Source organism: Diadema antillarum, unplaced genomic scaffold (assembly GCF_040938485.1).
Source record: "Diadema antillarum isolate AM-2024a unplaced genomic scaffold, OU_Dant_1.0 seq00000437_RagTag, whole genome shotgun sequence".
Lineage (NCBI taxonomy): Eukaryota > Metazoa > Echinodermata > Echinoidea > Diadematoida > Diadematidae > Diadema > Diadema antillarum.
Window position 1 is genome coordinate 338,141 of NW_027271414.1, and position 18,105 is coordinate 356,245.

Consider the following 18,105-nt stretch of genomic DNA (forward strand, 5'->3'; position numbering starts at 1 on the left):
TCAAAGCTTTAATACAACTGCTTTTCCTTTTACAGGTAGGGGAGTTGTCAGATTCAGTGTATACCACCTGTAAGATACATGTACGTGTATTTCATTGATTCAGATGCCAATGGAGAGGTGTCAAAGAAGGGAATTTTCTTATTACATCATGAATTTTGTTTCGGCCACGAGTAAAGAATGATGGGTTTAGATACATATGCCACCTGCCACTTTTTTGTTTGTTTGTTTGTTCATGGTACATACATTTACTTTTACGTGGACATGAGTTTTAGGAATGGTTGATTTTGTGCCCGCTGTGACCATTATTATCAAGAAGGTTGGATAGGAGTTCTACAAATATCCCTTCATAGCGTGCCCTACATTCACACTTGTCTCGAAGCCTCTAAAGAAACTCTTTTAGACTGCCAAAAGAATTGTGAGTGAATCCATGATTAGAAACGTGTTTCCTGCAAACCGAATTATTTTTGTATGTTTTAAAGCAAACTTTTAGTATAGCTTATTATCACATTTTTACCAAACATAATTTTTTTAAAAGTATTTCGGCTACAAGTGTAGTTGTAGACAAAGGTGCTTTTAATCAAGTTTTGCTGCAGTTTTTGTTTGTTTGTTTTTTGTGTTTTACATCAAAGAATATGACCTTTTGTCACTCAATTCCTCCAACAAACTGCAGATGAATTCTCTTGCATACATATGTGTACAGGGAGCTGTATGTTTGAATGATACTCCTCTGGGGAGTTTGCGACACATCTGTGAGGTACAAAGTAGGGAATGACGTTCTCTGTTTGTGCTCAGTACGGAGTTTGATTTCAGCATCTGCACAATCAGGGACTCTAAGAGGAGAAGAGGAGAAATGTGCTACAGAAAAATGGTCACAACATTAAAATTCTTGGGTTTTCCCCATCTTTTTTTAAAGCAGTCTTAAAGTGGACAAGGAGGCTGTTCAATCATCAAAGTTCTTATCTTTTAATAACGGACTGTTCACTCATCAGAAATTGCTGGGAACAGGTTAACAGATACAGCATATCTAAATGGGTTTACAGGTTACTCGGGGAGGGGGGGGGGATGTTCGGTCTTAACGATGTTTGCAAATGTAGTGCATGTTTCTGATTGAGGATGTAGCTCATATGCAATGTGGGTATACGTGCACACATGTAGTGTTTGTTGCCCAGGTTGTGACTCTGCCTTCAGTTCTCTTCCCTGTACCCAACACGTTTACGGGGCAAAAGGGGAGGTAAGGCCTGCTGCTCAAGTATTCGCACCATCGACAGAAATATAAAAAGAGAAAATCCCCTATCACTTTGATTTCCCCATAGAGATCCAAAGACAAGTGTGAATGAAGAGACAGTGGGTTTGCTCTTTGGAAGGATCATAGATGGATCCTCTCTAAACTGCTGGACGTAAAAACCGCAGATCATCCACCACATGCTCATTCCATTGATAGTGTATTCACATGTTGTTCCACCTCTGGGGTTGAAATGCCTGTAATAATGGGGAATGTTCCTCACCTTTAACCCTTAAAGTGCTCAGGGAAAACGTAGTAAAGCTTAAAGGGTGTGTACAGTTCTGGTTGAGGTGAGGATTTAGCTTTCAACATTTTGCGAGATATTCAGAAACCACTCTGAGATGTCAAAGAACATGCAATTCTAAGGGGTATCAAAAGTTTATTTGATGAAAATCGGTTTTGAAATGGCTGAGATATCCAAAAACAAGGTGAAACAAAGAGATTCTAATAAAAGACGTGGCCTGTCGCCTTTTATTATTATCACTTTTTTGGATATCTCAGCCATTTGAAAACCAATTTTCATCAAATAAACGTTGAATCCGTCTTAAAATTACATGCTCTTTCATATTTCATAAGAGGTTTCTCATTATCTCACTTAGGAATGTTCAAAACATGAATCTCCACCTCAACCAGTACTGTACAGTCCCTTTAATTGCATTTGCCAAAACTTTTTGCCAGCATTCAGTAACCTTTCAAAAACTGGACCTACTGCTGTAGCTTTGCAAAATTTGCAAGCCCATTCATGCAGGTGCACCAGTGGGCCTTTGTCCAACATGGAGGCCTACATCCAACTTGGAGGCCATTGGGACACAAAAGGGATTAGGTGGGATTAGGTAATCTTTCCTCATTCACGATTATAGTGTAGTTTCCAGACATCCATGCCCACAGGCTGAGAAACCTGTCTAGTGTGTGTGTCCCAATCGGTGAACAAAGTGAAGTGAGGGTTAGAAGACCCTGTAAATAGAGGCAGGAGGGGAAGATGCACCTCTCCTTTCACGCACCATCAAATTCAGTGGTTTCACTCTCTCCCCAGGAGTGGCCCTCACATTTTTTTTTTTCTTTTTCTGCAGAGCTTACGCTCAAAGACATGCACATAATTATAGTTTCGTCTTTTAGAAACATTAAAATGCAGATAAGCAAGTCTTTGTTTTTTTTATGGCATTGTACTGTAGCAAAAGCACTGAGTATTGAAAAATGTTTTTGTGTCCCTGATAAGCTGCGGGTTTTGCTCTCGGTGGTGGAACATCATAAAGTGAATGCGCTCAGTTTCTGTGAAGTGAATGGGATCTATTTGCCAGGGGGTTCACTGCAGGTGGTGATGGTAGAGGTGGTGGTGGTGGTAGGGAAGGGGGAGGGGGGGGGGGGGGCATGTCACATGAGTTCATTATCAGTGTCAATATCATCGGAGTTGATACTGTACTGTCACTGGAGTTGATCCTGCCGGTGGAATTAAGTTGACATAAGTCACGTAACTTTAACATCTGTTCCACATCTTCAAGGATGCCATGTAGCTTGACAAATAGCAAAGTTCGTACTCAAGGTCAAGTGTGGAAGGGAGTACAATTACAATTGTATGATTAGTGTTCTGATATTAAAACAAGCAACCGTTCTAGCTGTTCTAAAGCCGTGGTTGATATTACAACTCTCTCCTCTCCCTCTAAAAGATGCTTTCCATTTTGGGCTCCTGCCTTGCGCCCAAATTTCCTTTCATGCCAATATTAACCTTCAGTGATTTCAGGCAGTTTGGATAACGGCAGCGTTGTCATCATCATAGTAACCCACTAATTCAGCCGCGAAAAGAGACATCAATGGCAATGCATGGGCATTATTAAACTCCTTAAACTTGTGTGACAAACTGATACATATATTCATATCAACCTGCTGTCTTTTTTTGCATCAGATGCTGAATTTCTTCATCTGCCAAGTTTTATCTACATTGCAGATGTATTCAATTCATGAAATTCTTCCGTCAAGATGTTTTCATTGCAACTGATTGCCTTATTAACGTCGATGTAGGGCAATTTGTCAATCAGTTGCATTGCAGATATGTACATTTGTATGTTTATCAAACAACGTTTCATACAGGGCTCTCACAAGCCTGGTAATAGGGCCTTTGATATTTACATGTACACCCTTGATCAAAGTCAAGTCTTGGCGAACAATAGCTTTTATGGTGAACAAAGGTCAGACTTTTGTTGTTGTTGTTTTTTTTTTCTATGCAGCAAAATCTCAAGAGACAAGGAAAAAATGCAGACTTCCTTGTCACTTCCTGTACTCCAGAATGTCTGAAGAAAAATTGGCTTTTTATTTCACTTAACTTTTTTTTTTCTTATGTCAGAGGTCTCTTTTGTTGAGATGGAAAGTGCAGCTTTACATGTAACTTAGGCTACAAATCTATGTGATCTGTTGTACATGCAAATCGTACATAATGTTAGTAATTGAATATGTCTGTATGCCAAAAGCTTGACAGAACTATCAGATCACAGAGTAGTTAAACAATTGATGAATTCACTTTTTTATCATGATTTAAGTACTTTATTCAAGTGTGATCAGTGATGGTCAAAAAAGACAAATTGATTATCATACAAACTTGTATGTAAAGACTATTAATATAAATTGATAAATTGATGGACTGCTGTAAATGAGTTGCAATATAATGTTGAGTGACTACACTTGTACACTTTGCTACATTTAAAAGAGGTACTGAGATAAATATGCATTGTAGAAATATGTGTTTGCCACAGATGTCTGCCTTGCATCGTACATCATTATCACAAATTTATGTGAATCTCGGGGCTTCTGTTGGCAGACAAAGGTAGTGAACGCAACAACGTGACATTGATGGATTGGGACGACAGGTTAGAGGTCATTCGCAAAGCTGCCGTGCTGAGCAGTTATGGTAAGGCCCAGAGTTACCATTTGCGGAGCTGTGCAAAATATCCTTGGTGTAGGCTACTCCTTTTGAGCATGATGACTGGATATATCTCTGTGGTGTTGCTGCAGTTTTGTTGACCTACATCTTAAATTTTGCAGTATTAAATAAACACTCCTTTGGAGAAGGGATGTTAAATGTTCAAAGATCATTACTTGTATTTTAAATAATAAAATATGTGTTCATCAAAGAGAACACAAGAAGATCATTTATACACTGTAGCTGCTTTCATCGCTTTTTGGTAATGTAGTCTCTTCTTCATGTTAGTGTTTTTGTTAGAGCACTTGGGTTGGTGGGAGGGCAGGGCAAATCCCAAATCTTTATTCTAGACATCACAAAAATTATAGGAATGAGTAATCTATGATGTCATGATTAGGTGACTATGACTTCATCAAAGATCTTCACATAACTTGCAAAATATAGGCACAGATTTTTGTAATGTGAATCAAAACAAGTGTGTGGTAGGAAAAAGCCAAGATCAGTCTCATGCATTTTCCCCTAGTAATGTCGTGCTGACTTCATCCTTTGATTTGCTCTGTTATGGCATTTGCAATGTATCAAAGTTCTAATCATGAATCCGCTTCAATCTGCTACTAAAATTTCCAAAGTCACTCATGCAAAGTATTGCAAGTTCATCCGCTGACATTCAGTCAAGATACAATGTGTCATCTAAACTTGTATCAGCTTGATACATGTGTACATGTACATGTATGCTATAGACATCATCATCTACAAGTATGTGTAACACTGATCTTTTGCTTTCTTTCATGCAAGACTACAGTGCTACACTTAGTGTGAATTTGGCAATGACATGACTTTGCCTGATTTGAAATTGTTCTTTTGCCATTTGATCATTCTCATTGCAGAAGCTGTATACTCTGTACATCTATCATACAAACTGTAGAATCATCATTTCATATATTTGTTTATAATTCATCATCATCAATCATTTTGTAACCCATTATACGCCAGTAAATACAGTTTATATGTTTTCAGGTAAGCATTATAATAAGCATTGATATGAACATTAAATATTTCACTCACAAAATTTTCTACATAGGAAGCAAGTGTATGTAGGCCCCATAGTGTGATCAGTCTTCACGTTACATTGATCCAGTCTGTAATGATATAGAGAATGCAAAGCAAACAAAAAAGCTAATGGCTCGGTCACAAATACCATTAAGAACTGCTACGAACGCCGTACGAATGATTTTTAGACAATTTTGTAAGATCTAATTCTTCTTAAGAAGGCCCTACGAAACCAGCATTCGTAGACCGTGCGTAGACCGTTCTATGGTCTTGTCCAAGATTTTTTTTTTTAACTTCGTACAAAACCCTCCCTTTGTAAGGTGGCCCTACGAACAGTGACATTCGTACAAACCTTTGTGACTGTAGCTTAATAAAGCAATGAAATGTAAAGTCTAAAAGCAATCCTGGGAATTATTTGGCAAGCATTATTTAGGATTTGTTGATCTAGTAGTTTAATGAAATAAAATATGGTACAGTGTGCTGGCAGGCCTTAGGCAATAAAATCAACATTCAACACGCATTTTATTGTGAAATGGTCTGTAGACAAAGAGTACAGTATGTGTATGAAACATATTCTGTGTTGACAAACCATACATCTGTAACTGCTTGACCTGTACAACCTTTGATGTGCTGTCATTGCTCTGCTGTGTACTATGATGACTGTATACATCTCTCCAGTATGATTTCTGGACTCTTTATCTCATCTCATATTTTTCTGAAGTTTCCATTGAAATATTGTGGAGAACTTGTCAGTCATACAGCTGTAGCTAATACATTGTAACTAAATTGATCAGTGATCAAATACAAAACTATTGTACACCGTAATTGTATTATCGAGACCATGAAGTCCGGGTATTGGAAGGATCAAATACGATACATTGTACAATGTACAAATGTACGTCCATTCATTTTCAGTAAATGTGTGTGTAAAATACAAAACTGTACATTTGTCCTTCATACAGTGTATTTCCTTTCTTTCCTAGAACCATGATGACTTGTGATTTTTGTATCTCGCCTCACCACTTTTGCTATTAAAAGATTTTGTTTTATATTGCAAAGTACTATTGCATGGATACAAACTGTACATACCGGAGGGCAAAGAAAACAAAAATAATTGTCTGGATTTGATGGCTCCGTGATATGTGGAAACAAATCAGAGGTGTAGTATTGCAGGATACGAAAGTGTTTTCAATATAGACAGTGACTCACTCTAAAATCAAAAGTCATTCTGCATATACACACAGTATCAGAATTATTGCATGGCATCAAATACCACAGTGATTTTGTAGGACAGATCTCACTGGTGAAATAACAAGGTAATGATATACATGTATACCACATAATGCACTTGGTACTGTCCTTATTCACACGTTACTGTGGTATTTGTGGTACATTGGACACCAGTGCACTTTACAGTATACATCTTCAGCAGGAAAACAATGTGCGAAGTGTGTCGTGTCACTTCAGCTTTAACTTACACCACTGTATGATGGATCGTATTTCACAACTCAATTTACAATTGGACACTCAAATCCGGCATACATACGTTCAGCAATTTCTTGTGCAGTTTCAATTACCAGGACCCTAAATTTTCAGTATTGGAGGATGTCACAGCGTACTGTACATTATTTCACAGTGTGTCTGCATTCACATTATCATGCAAAATACTGCAATACACTGTACAGCTGTTTCACCGCCAATGTGTATATTGATGCATTGGATGGGGTGGGGGGGGGGGGGTGGCAGATGGGTAGAAGTTTCGAACTGTTGGACCGAATGAGACATGTAATCGTGGCAAAAAATATTGTGAAAATGGCCAGCTCACAAATTCGACAATTGTACATGCTGTATGTGCGCAGATGTCTATGGGAAATGCATGTTATAGCAAAATCAGTCCATCCTCAGCGTGTTCACGTTTCTTGTGCTTCACCACCCTCAATCAAATAGTTCTGTTGTTTGCTGAAAAAAAAAGGGATAGAAAAGACTGCAAAGAGAATGTGTGATATATTCAAAGAGATACTTCCAAAGATTGTTTTCTTCTTTTCCCATTAAATTCTTTGTCCCAATTATGTTGTATACCATCAATAGAGCCGTTTTACCTGAGGCTGTATGAGTGTGCAGTTATTTATTGCTTCGTTCAGTCAGTATTGTTACTCCTGAAAATCTGATTAATTTCAAAGAGCACAGTGATTATTATCTATAACTTTATATAATATCCTGACCTGTTCCTGATAATGTTCCATCCCACCGGATCCATTCTATCTTCACAATATTCAGTGTACTTGTGGACTGACATGCAATGTGATGTTCAACAATCCTTGACAATCTTCCCGAGTGATGTGTTTCCATGTGTACTAAACTACATGTAATATCTTGTATCAAAACTAATAAATACGCCAACCATAGTGAACTTTACCATGACTTTTTGAAAGCTCTTAAAATTACATGTATTCTGCCGAGCTGACAATTTTCCCTCAGTTTATGAAGAGATCTGAATTCACTCATGTATTCACTTTGTGTATCAGCTGCGCTTGCAGTGTGACTATAAAGGAACAGGCAACACAAAAATGTATTTAACCTATTCAATTTTTTGTTTTGCTTCCTTTAAAATCCTTGTCCTGTGAATATCAATTGTGCTTTTAAATATTCTCTCGCATCAGTACACATACTGAAAGAGGTTTTTCCTTAGAGAAAAAGAAGGGGAAAGAATTGGTAAAAGAGCATGAATAGATTTAACCATTGTGCTGTAGCTACGTGCACAAGGCAGGCAGAATTTTGCCACAATCCTTTTACAACCCCATGATGTGCTCTGCCGTAAATGCCCACAGCAGGGGATTTCCCTCTCTGTGTGAAAATGCCAACCTCTTTAAAGGGATCATATTGTTTTGGTTGAGACCTAATTTCAGGTTTCTAACATTTTTTGGTGAGATAATGAGAAACCTCTTATGAAATATGAAAGAGCATGTAATTCTATGAAGAATTTAACGTTCATTTGATGAAAATTGGTTTTGAAATGGCTGAGACATCCAAAAACAGAGCAATTCTAATAAGGTGTGGGACCCACACTTTATTACGATCGCTTTGTTTTACTTTGTTTTCGGATGTTTCAGTCATTCCAAACCTGATTTTCATCAAATAAACTTTGAATTCCTCTTCAAATGGTATGTTCTCTACTATATCATAAGTGTTTTCTTGGTATCTCGCAAAAAGTTAAAAGCCCAAATTCTCATCTCCGCCAATACTGTACCATCCCTTTATAAACTCCTCCACCCTCATTGTTTGGATGATTCTTAAAGGAATGTATAGTATTAGTGGAGATGAGGATTAGGCTTTTAACTTTTTGTGAGAGATATGTACCAAGATTTACCACTTATGAATAATACAGAGCATTCCATTCTAAGAGGAATCCAAAGTTTATTTGATGAAAATCAGTTTAGAAATGACTGAGCTAATCCAAAGTTTATTTGATGAAAATCAGTTTTGAAATGCCTGAGCTACTCCATAAACAATTGCCCTGGTACGGATCATTGAACTACAGAGTAAGAATGTCATCATTTTGTTTAAATTGTTCTTCCTTTGAAATGGGTACTGGTACTTCTATACATGAGGCCTGCTGAGTGGAGTTTGTCCTCAAATACAAGGCAGTAAAAAATCACAGAATGCGCATCAGGGTGTAGACCAATGTGTACATGAGATGTGTACACACTGTATACTTGTATTTAATACCTCAACACATTGAAGGCGCCCAATGCATAACACACACACAAACACTACAGGCACATGCACAAGAGCTATTGTGGAAAAAAAAAGGGAAGAAGATAAAATGATGTGATTTTTTTTGTGATCGTGCTAGTGATAGTCAATAGTTGTTTCAAATGTTCAGGGTCCTTGAACTTTCTAGGATTTGCCAAATTACGCCAAAACACATCTTTTTTTTTGGGGGGGTGGCTTTAAAACTTAATTTTCAAACAATTTGAATCACTCCACTTTTCAAAATATCTTTAAATTTAATAGATTTATTTTTTGAGATTCTGGAGTAACAATACATTACTTAGAAGTCTATAGTTTGTGTCTTTCTGAAATTGAGGAATTCTATGTTGATTTCCTTAATTGATTTCAGGCAAAATCAGTTTCCATATCAAATTTAATCTTTCTCCAGTATATTTGTTGAAATTTAGAAGTGCCTGCTTTAACAACAGTAGGATAATCATTTCTGCTGCAAAACTTAACAGGTTGAGTGGATCATTGGAATGAGGAAAATGCAACTAACTTTATAATACATTTGCAACTAGAATGTGACCATGGATACTACGTAGAATAATCTCTAGTGAACTTAGTCATTAGTGAGTGACTGAGTGTGAAACAGTTTTGACTGAACAGATTTATATATTGCTGAATAGAAAGTATCACTATTAGTCCACCCGGCACACTGGGCTAAAGCTAGCTTTGTCAATGCCATGTATTTATCGAGTCTATTTCTTCTTCTTTTTTTTTTTTAATTGCGACTTCCCAACAATTTCATGAGTGGTTAAATTCGTAATCTTGTGGACTTTGACAGTAATGAATAGAGCAGTGTACTATACACATCACTGTTCATGGTGTGATCAGAGTTGATTGTATTTTTGTGTGTTAAATTTGTGAAGAGCACCTGACTCGTGAAATTCATAAACACGTTTACAAAATATATGCCGCATAGAAACTGTATAATGTGGTTATAGACATATCAATCCCTATTATAAGTTTTTTTTTTTGTATTTCATTTAACAAAATGTGCCATCGAATGTGATGTAAACATTGTCATCAATGAATACGCAGTACATTGTACAAGTACAAATTATATGCACAGTGTTAATTTTTAGGTGCTATCCCTTGCATACAGGTTACAGTGCAATTTGAAAGCTCATGTATACAATTGAACTTAGAGCGTAGACATGACACAATTTTGGACCTCTTTTACAACTGTCCTGATTAAGAGGTGGCAACTACTGTATACGCCGTATATTTCACGAGTCTTAATTTTCGCGAATCGGGACTTCCCGACAATTTCGGGAGTGGTTAGATTCACGATTGTGGAGGCCTGTATTGAACGGAGAAGTGTACACGTGTACGTCACATTCACATCGGGATCAGAGTCAATATTTTTGCGTGTCTTTAATTTCGCGAATAGCACCTGACTCGCGAAATTCGTGAAAATAAAAACCTCGCAGAATATTCGGCGTATACAATACTCCATTTAACCCATGTACTGTCTTTGGTTGTGAAGGCAATGGTGTACATGTACTTTGATAGACATTCAACAAGAAGCGTTCACTTGTGTGTATCTGTGAAGTCACTGTTGTGCATCCATTTTTCATTGCTTTAATGTTGTATGCTTATTTTTGGTAAATATGGCATTGCAGAAAGCTAAGAAAAAAAAAACCTAAAGAGAATTAGTCATGTCAAGTATGTTCACATGTAGAATATAGTGTAGAGGTCACAAACATTTGAGTGTTTATAGTCACTGTGATAATGATTGCAAATTTTACTGAGCACTTAAAAAAAAAATATCATTCTGCAATGTTGTAGTACAGATACACATTTAGTAATTTTAGAAGTAGTGATAAAAGTAGTACAGCAAGATGAAACAAGGATGACAGCAGTATTTACACTGTAGGTCCCTATTCATAATGATCATTGTTCTATATTATCATCATTACAAGTTCTCATTACAAACAGTTTACTATCAACATCTAAATGTTGTGTGTTTTCACTCTTCCCGCTGTCATTGTAGTTATAGCAAGTAGAAGTAGTTTGTCCTGTAGAAACACCAGCATTTTTATAAGACATTATGGGGGAAAAAAATCTTGCAAAGTAAACCAGACAATGATGAACATTTTAGATAGTTCTGTACAGTCTGTCTGAGTCAAACCATACAAAGATATTTAAATATTATTATTTGAGATTGTCATGAAGAATCTTGCAGCAGTTACTGGGAAGCCTTCTTTGAAATATATACACATACACTATATGGTAAGGGTACCACCTATTGGCAGGGTACCTTGACATCGGCACCCTGCGTATCATGGCTGTTTGCGTATACAACGAAAGGGTACGCGCGGGATTAAGTGCCATTAGCTATGAAAACAATAAAAACGAAAAAACAAAAATCAAACTCACAAACAAACTAACAAACCAAACTAAACACGTTTCAATTCCACATCCGCTCAGTAACGACGCATGGCTGTGAAATTAACGTGTATTACCTATGGAGGGAGGGGTTGCCGATCGTTAGGTACCCTTTTACAAAATTGTAAGCTGCGCGAAGAAAATGGAATGCATGCACTAAAATTGCGTTATTTTAAAACGGAGATTTAGAATCAACGAGACAGTCACGACATTCAGAACTGCAGTATTTATGGCATGTTTGAGATAAGAATTGGGCAAATTTGTTTTATACTTTTGGAATAAACAAGCTACAAATCCTTAGTGTGACGATAGATGGTACCCTCAATCATACAGTGTCTGTAGTGCATTACTTAATCCACACATTCATTGTACAATGGTGGATAATTTAGTGTGATTTTTGTCTCGTTGTCTGTGTTATACTCTAGAACTGGTAGTGAATGGCATGGACTGTACAGTTACCGATGCCGAGCTGGATGGATTCTCAAGCTGCAAAGCTAAAATGAAGGTAAGTGATTTTTATTTATTCAAAGAACAAAAAAACAGAAACCCCCCCCCCCCCCCCACACACACACATTTTTTGCACAATACAAAGGAATACATACAGTACATACATGTAAGGTGTCACTACTTTGGGCCCCCACTTTTTGTACCCCGGAAGTGCGCAAGTGGCACTAAAAAGAAAAAAATCTATAGAAACTTTGAAGTGTGAGCACGGTAAGGCTGAAGACCTTTTTTTTTTTTACTTGTCAGCTGAAGAAACCCGGAAGTGGCACCAGTTGCGCTGAAGGCTTTTTTTTTTTCTTTGCTTGTTAGCTCATGAAACCTGGAAGTGCCCCCCCCCCCTTCTGAAAACATGGCGCTGACCGGTGTCTACATTATTTGATTTATGGACTAGCCACATAATGTGATTGCAATTGCATACCTGCTGAACTAACTCTCTCTCTCAGGTAAAAGTACAGTGTGTGTAAGTTGATTAAGAGCAAGGCTCATTAAGGATCACTAATATCAGGTAATTTATCCATCTACAGTTGTTTTTGTAGCCTCATTCGTATCTAGATACAGTCTACATACCTGTACCTTGTAGAAAATGAAACTGAATGATACAGACAGAGTGTTATATAGCCCACCATACTGTTGAGCTACATTGGACATTGTCTGTTCACACGGAACAAATCTGTGTGGGATCAGTGCTGGGTGAGGTGGATTTTACGTGGTATCCAAGACACTTTATTTCAAGGTGATCTGTGAAAGCTCATGGATCACCTTCTGTTTCCGTACAAAATCCTTCTTTATTTATCTGTTATTATTTCTTTCTTTCCGCACAAATCTTGTGATTCTGATCTACAGTGTACATGTACTTGAGCTCAATTTCATGTTCATGCTATGTGAAACATTCATCACTGCTACTGTCATTTCCTTCTCGTTTCTAGTTCGCATTCATTACACTTCCTTAATTGTAAAAGGAGAAAGCTGCAGCCGCAGTGAAAATGAGCGGTCCGAAGGCAATGAATACAATGTCATAATACTGTGTCAGATTTCCTTGTATCAGTAGCTTCCTTCACACAATGTTCCTCAAGTTTAGGTTTACATGTACTGTAGCTAGCTACTTTTCAATCTTCGATGAGTAGCTTGTGGTTTAGCCCCGTCTATGCATTTAAAAGTTTTAAAGCAGTCGTAAAGATTTAATTGTCAATGATTTCACAAGGCATTCAAAAGGTTTTAAACGTTCTATCCATGAGCCGGGGGTGGGGTGGTTTCACTTGTAGTTTAGTGTGTTGTGGACATTATAATCAACAAACTCAAAAGTTAGCGTGACTTCTCTGTGAAACCTATTCGCCCCACTAGTTCCAGCAGATCAACCTCCAGTGCCTCTTGTACACTATGGTATCTTTGTACAATGTACGTTATCAGGTTTATTGCTAGCACAACATGTATAGTTATGTATTTCTTTCAGTTTTGTGGTTTAGTCATTCAGTGGGACTCAAAAATACAGTCTTGAAAATTAGATGTCTTGTGGACATACATCAGTAGTTTAAAACTGTGAGCTAATCATCAAAGTTTAAAACTTTGAAGATTTATGTTGTGTGAATGTTGCTATTCTTATTGTAAATTCATTAAAATCAGTATTAATAATACACACTGTCTGCACATGAAATCTGGTAGAAACTTGAGCACATTGCACTTTTAACTGAAATACATGTAGAATCACATGTTCATGCTTTGTATCCAAACCAAAATGGCTTTTGCTGTCCTCATGTATTCCCGGCAGGGGTCATATAGAACAGTATCACACGCACACACCGTGTAATAAAAACACAACAATATTGACATACATGTACACGTACACTCTCTACTTTGCCTTGTTTAAAGGAAAGAATGTAGAATTGCTTTGATGTATTGATCGCTATCCTCTCTGTCGTACCCGTGGAAACGTCATGAAGCCATTACATATTTGAGTCGTAATTGCCATTTCTTCATCATATCTCATTTGCCCGACAGTGGATGCGTGACATGTGGAAATCTGACCCGTGCTACGCTCACTACGGGGTGGATGGTTCAGAGTGTTCCTTCCGTGTGTACCTGAGCGAGGTGAGTAGTGCGTTGATATCACTGTTGAAAAAGGCACGGCATTGTGGGATACACGTGTTGCAATACTACATTGTACAATGTACCAGATATTGATGCCTGCCGGACAGTTTGCATGGGAAATAATGTTTGTCTTTGATAAAATTTGTACAATGAACATACATTGTATAGCCAGCATGCCTTCAGTGTATATGATATATTGTATTCTGTACAATTCAGCTCCCAGTACTTAAGCTTGCATTGCATCAAGTTTGTAAGTGCGTTATTGGTAAACCACTCTCTGTATTGCAACCCAGTATGTGCATTGTAGCATCAGCCATTCCTTTACCCTCATTCACAGAAACCAGTTCGGCAAAAAAAATTAAAAAGTAAAGAAAAATGAAAAATTTATGGAACTTGCATTTATCCCGTTCCTCCCGGAATTCTGCGAGCGCCTTTCATGCTCTGAAACGAGATTCTCTTTGCAGGTCGATAGAGAGTAATCCACCTGTGCGAAAGCAGTCAAGCGGTACATATGACCCCCTTTCCACGGCCAACTACGTGCCGTTGAACGATGAAAATATCGATCGGGCACAAGGTAACCCCATACATGAATAGAGCGTGCGCTGATGGGGTCAGAAACTCTTTTGTCGTACACAAAAGACTCATGTGAATGGGGTCAGCAAAATCAAATATCTACTGAGCTGACCCTTGATCGCTGTGTACATCCTTATACGGGTTTTACAGCAAAACAAGCACACACTGTATTGGAAAAAAGGCAAATAGTACTGTGATACACGCATAATTATATTAATAGAAGAAACTCTAATCTTTCTATCAAAGCTATTTGCTGGGCAGCAAAACACAAATTAACATGACTTTAGGCCACAAATGCAGGCATGCGTGTCTAAATTTTGGGAACCTACCAGGTTCCCATAAATTTGACGCCACGGGAACCTGGTATAATAGGTCCCCGAAAGGAATGGGTTAACATCATATCTGAATTCAATGTACGACTGTACCCTATGATTGATTACTGGTTTGGACCTTTAAACACTATGTGTTGAGGAAGCTGTATCCTCTGGGGTCAGAGTATGGTGAAATGTAAACAAGAAATTGTGTTAGGTTCTACATTGTATAAAAAAGTGTCAGAACTGAAAGGTACTTTGTATTATTTATTTGTTTTATTAAAGTTTTTGTTTATCAATCATGGTCTCGTGATGAAATGATTTTGCTTTGGCGTCATTGCTAAATCAGCTTTGCATTGTTTATTCCCACAAGACTGAATCATAAAATAATTTTTGCATCGAAAATGACAAGTATGTACAATGTACGTATGTATATTACTAAGGCAAGCATTATATACAAGTATATGTACAGAATTGTAACATTTTGAAATTTAAAATGTTTCTGTGCGATGTGAAATCATGAAGACACATTGTATGAATGGTCGTGTTTAAGAAATGAGGATAAATAGAGTGATTGAGAAATGGGCCAACCCAGCTATAAACAAACAGAAAAAAGTTGAGAAGCAAATATTGCCATGAATAGCTACATGTAGACCATTGTTTTATTGGCAATGACAAAGAGGAAAAGTGAAAATGGAAAGAATTACAAAGAATAATAACTTTAATGATGGAAAGAAGAAAGGTTTCATTCAGCTGTGTCTGGAGATAGGCTCAAACACAACACTTTTATTAAAGCAGGTTGTATGGAAGGTCCACTCTTAATAAAAGCATTGTTGATTTACTATTCACCTATGATTTACACATAAATAACATTTTACATGTTTCATAATTCAAATGTGGAAATGAAATGAAATGTCTGTGGAAATGCACCTTCCTGTAAATCTTTGTTCCTTTCAGCAACAGTACTCTTTTATGTAAATATACAGTATATCATATTATTGTGATAGGCATTTATATCCTAACTTCTTCCATTCCTAGTATTTTCAAGTGCATTAACCCGTTGAGGACGAGTCCCGAGTATACTCGTTCAAGCGTCTATGGGAAATGCGTGTTGTAGCCCAATCAAACCGTCCTCAACGGATTAAATTGTTTAGCAAAAGAAATTGTAGGAAAATTCCGCATTGAAAATGCAAAAGACAGTGTGTGCCAGTCCATGTCCAGATTGATGATGGAGAGATTCAGAACAGAAAAGGGATTGCTGGATTTCAGGGCTTGGACTCTATTGGGAATCAGGGTTTTTCTTTCAACCTGTTCCATACTGAAGTTTGAAACCCTCATGGACTTAATACATACTATTTAGACCACCAGGTTCCTGTATGGAATGGGTTGATATCTCTTCCTTCTTTCCTTGATATCCCACAGGTTGAGAATTGGTGTCCGAGAGTGAAAGGCAGAGATTCGCCCCTTCCTTCACTCATTCTGCAGGAGTCAGAAAAGGTAAGACGAAGTCAGTTGACAGGTCAAAGGTCACATTTGTGTGTCAGAGGGAGTGAGTATGTGCAGTGGAGGATGGGGGGGGGGGGGGGGGGGGGGGGGTATGCACCAGGCATGCACCCTCTTATTTTTTTGTTAAAGAACAAAAGAAATAACAAAAAATGGGGGAAGGGTGCGTGCGCCCCCCCCCCCCCCTTTAATTTTGTAAAGGCGCCCCCTCTTTACAGAATTCCTGGATCCACCCCTGGTTTGTACCTGGTGTGTGTGTGTGTGTGAATGTATGTGTGTATGTTAAATATGTGATTGATAAAGATGGACATTCATGGAATGAATTCTAAATTAATAGAACACAAACTCAATCTACAATGTATACTAACGCAAGACAAAATAGTCATCACTCATTCAGTTCAAACATTGCATTATTACTAAAATGTTGCAGCAGCTGATTGACAAATTAACCTTCATTGACGTAAATGAAGTACATAAAGTAGCCATGACCAAAAAATAAAGGGAAAATAAATCACACACACTTTACTCTGGTTGGAGTCAACAGTGCATAATCAATGCTTATTTGCATCGATGAAGGGCAATTTGTCAATCAGTTTTAAAGGGATCGTACAGTTCTGGTTGAGACCTAATTTCAGGTTTCTAACATTTTAAGGTGAGATAATGAGAAATGTCATATAAAATATGAAAGAGCATGCAAGTCTATGAGGAATTCAATGTTTATTTGATAAAAATTGGTTTTGAAATAGTTGAGATATCCAAAAAGAGCGATTCTAATAAAGTGTGGGACCCACACTTTGTAACAATCACTTTGTTTTACTTTGTTTTTTAATGTTTCAGTTATTCCAAACCCGATTTTCATCAAATAAACGTTGAATTCCTATTAAAATGGTTTCCTTTGTACTACATGTATATTATAAGTGTTTTCTTGGTATCTTGCAAAAATTTAAAAGCCCAATTCTCATCTCAACCAATACTGTACTATCCCTTTAATAAAAACAACTCAATGCAAGAATCCATTAATTTGCTTTCCAAATGCCAACTATCTAAAAGGTAAGTGGATACATCATGACCTTCGACCCCGAGCTGTACAGACAATTAGAGACTTCCAAAGGTATTAACCCATTCCACACGGGAACCTGATGGCCTGTGTATCAAGGGTATAGGGGTTTCAGAATTCAGTATGGAATGGGTTAAGAAGTTCAGAGGAAGCCAGTGCTGTGAACAGAGAGAAGTCAAAGAATACATTGTATAATACTCTGACTTCATTTGAGGGATAATCAATTGACTGACAAAGTAAAACTAGTTTGCATATTTTTCGAAGGGCTTTGAATACTCGCTATACTCCCAGTGTAATTGTGTGGAGAGATGCAAGGCACTGGGCTACCCCTCATGGCTAGCAAAATTTCCCTGTGTACAGTAAGTTAAAATGTTACATGAGTGTGTAGAGCACACACAGAAAGTGAAGTCCGTCATTGGTATAAAGTGAATAAATCAATGTGGCTCCTAGTGATTACAGACACTATAAGGATAATTGTGTAGGTACGTTGTAGTGAGAAAAACTCTTTGATATATCAGTGCAGAGCAGTGGTCTGATACGATATCCCTACTTGATTATACAATTAAGTATGTACAAATGTACCTTTGTAGTGCCATTTCCGGGAATTTTCTTCATATGGGTAGTATGAGTTAAAATGTATTTTCAATATACTGTAAAGCAAGAT

General features: G+C 37.5%; 1 protein-coding gene across 5 annotated transcripts in view; it reads left to right on the plus strand.

Annotated features, from left to right (window-relative positions):
* The window catches only part of LOC139732583 (alpha-1,6-mannosylglycoprotein 6-beta-N-acetylglucosaminyltransferase A-like), a 100,300-nt gene that overhangs the window by 12,412 nt on the left and 69,783 nt on the right, over window positions 1-18,105 (plus strand). For 3 of the 5 annotated variants that reach the window (XM_071643437.1, XM_071643436.1, XM_071643438.1), the window contains 4 exons: window positions 4,092-4,181; window positions 11,834-11,913; window positions 13,908-13,997; window positions 16,304-16,378. In XM_071643437.1, coding sequence (XP_071499538.1) covers window positions 4,092-4,181; window positions 11,834-11,913; window positions 13,908-13,997; window positions 16,304-16,378 — 335 coding nt within the window. The remainder of the gene's footprint in view (window positions 1-4,091; window positions 4,182-11,833; window positions 11,914-13,907; window positions 13,998-16,303; window positions 16,379-18,105) is intronic. The other 2 variants (XM_071643439.1, XM_071643440.1) reach the window with 1 other exon arrangement.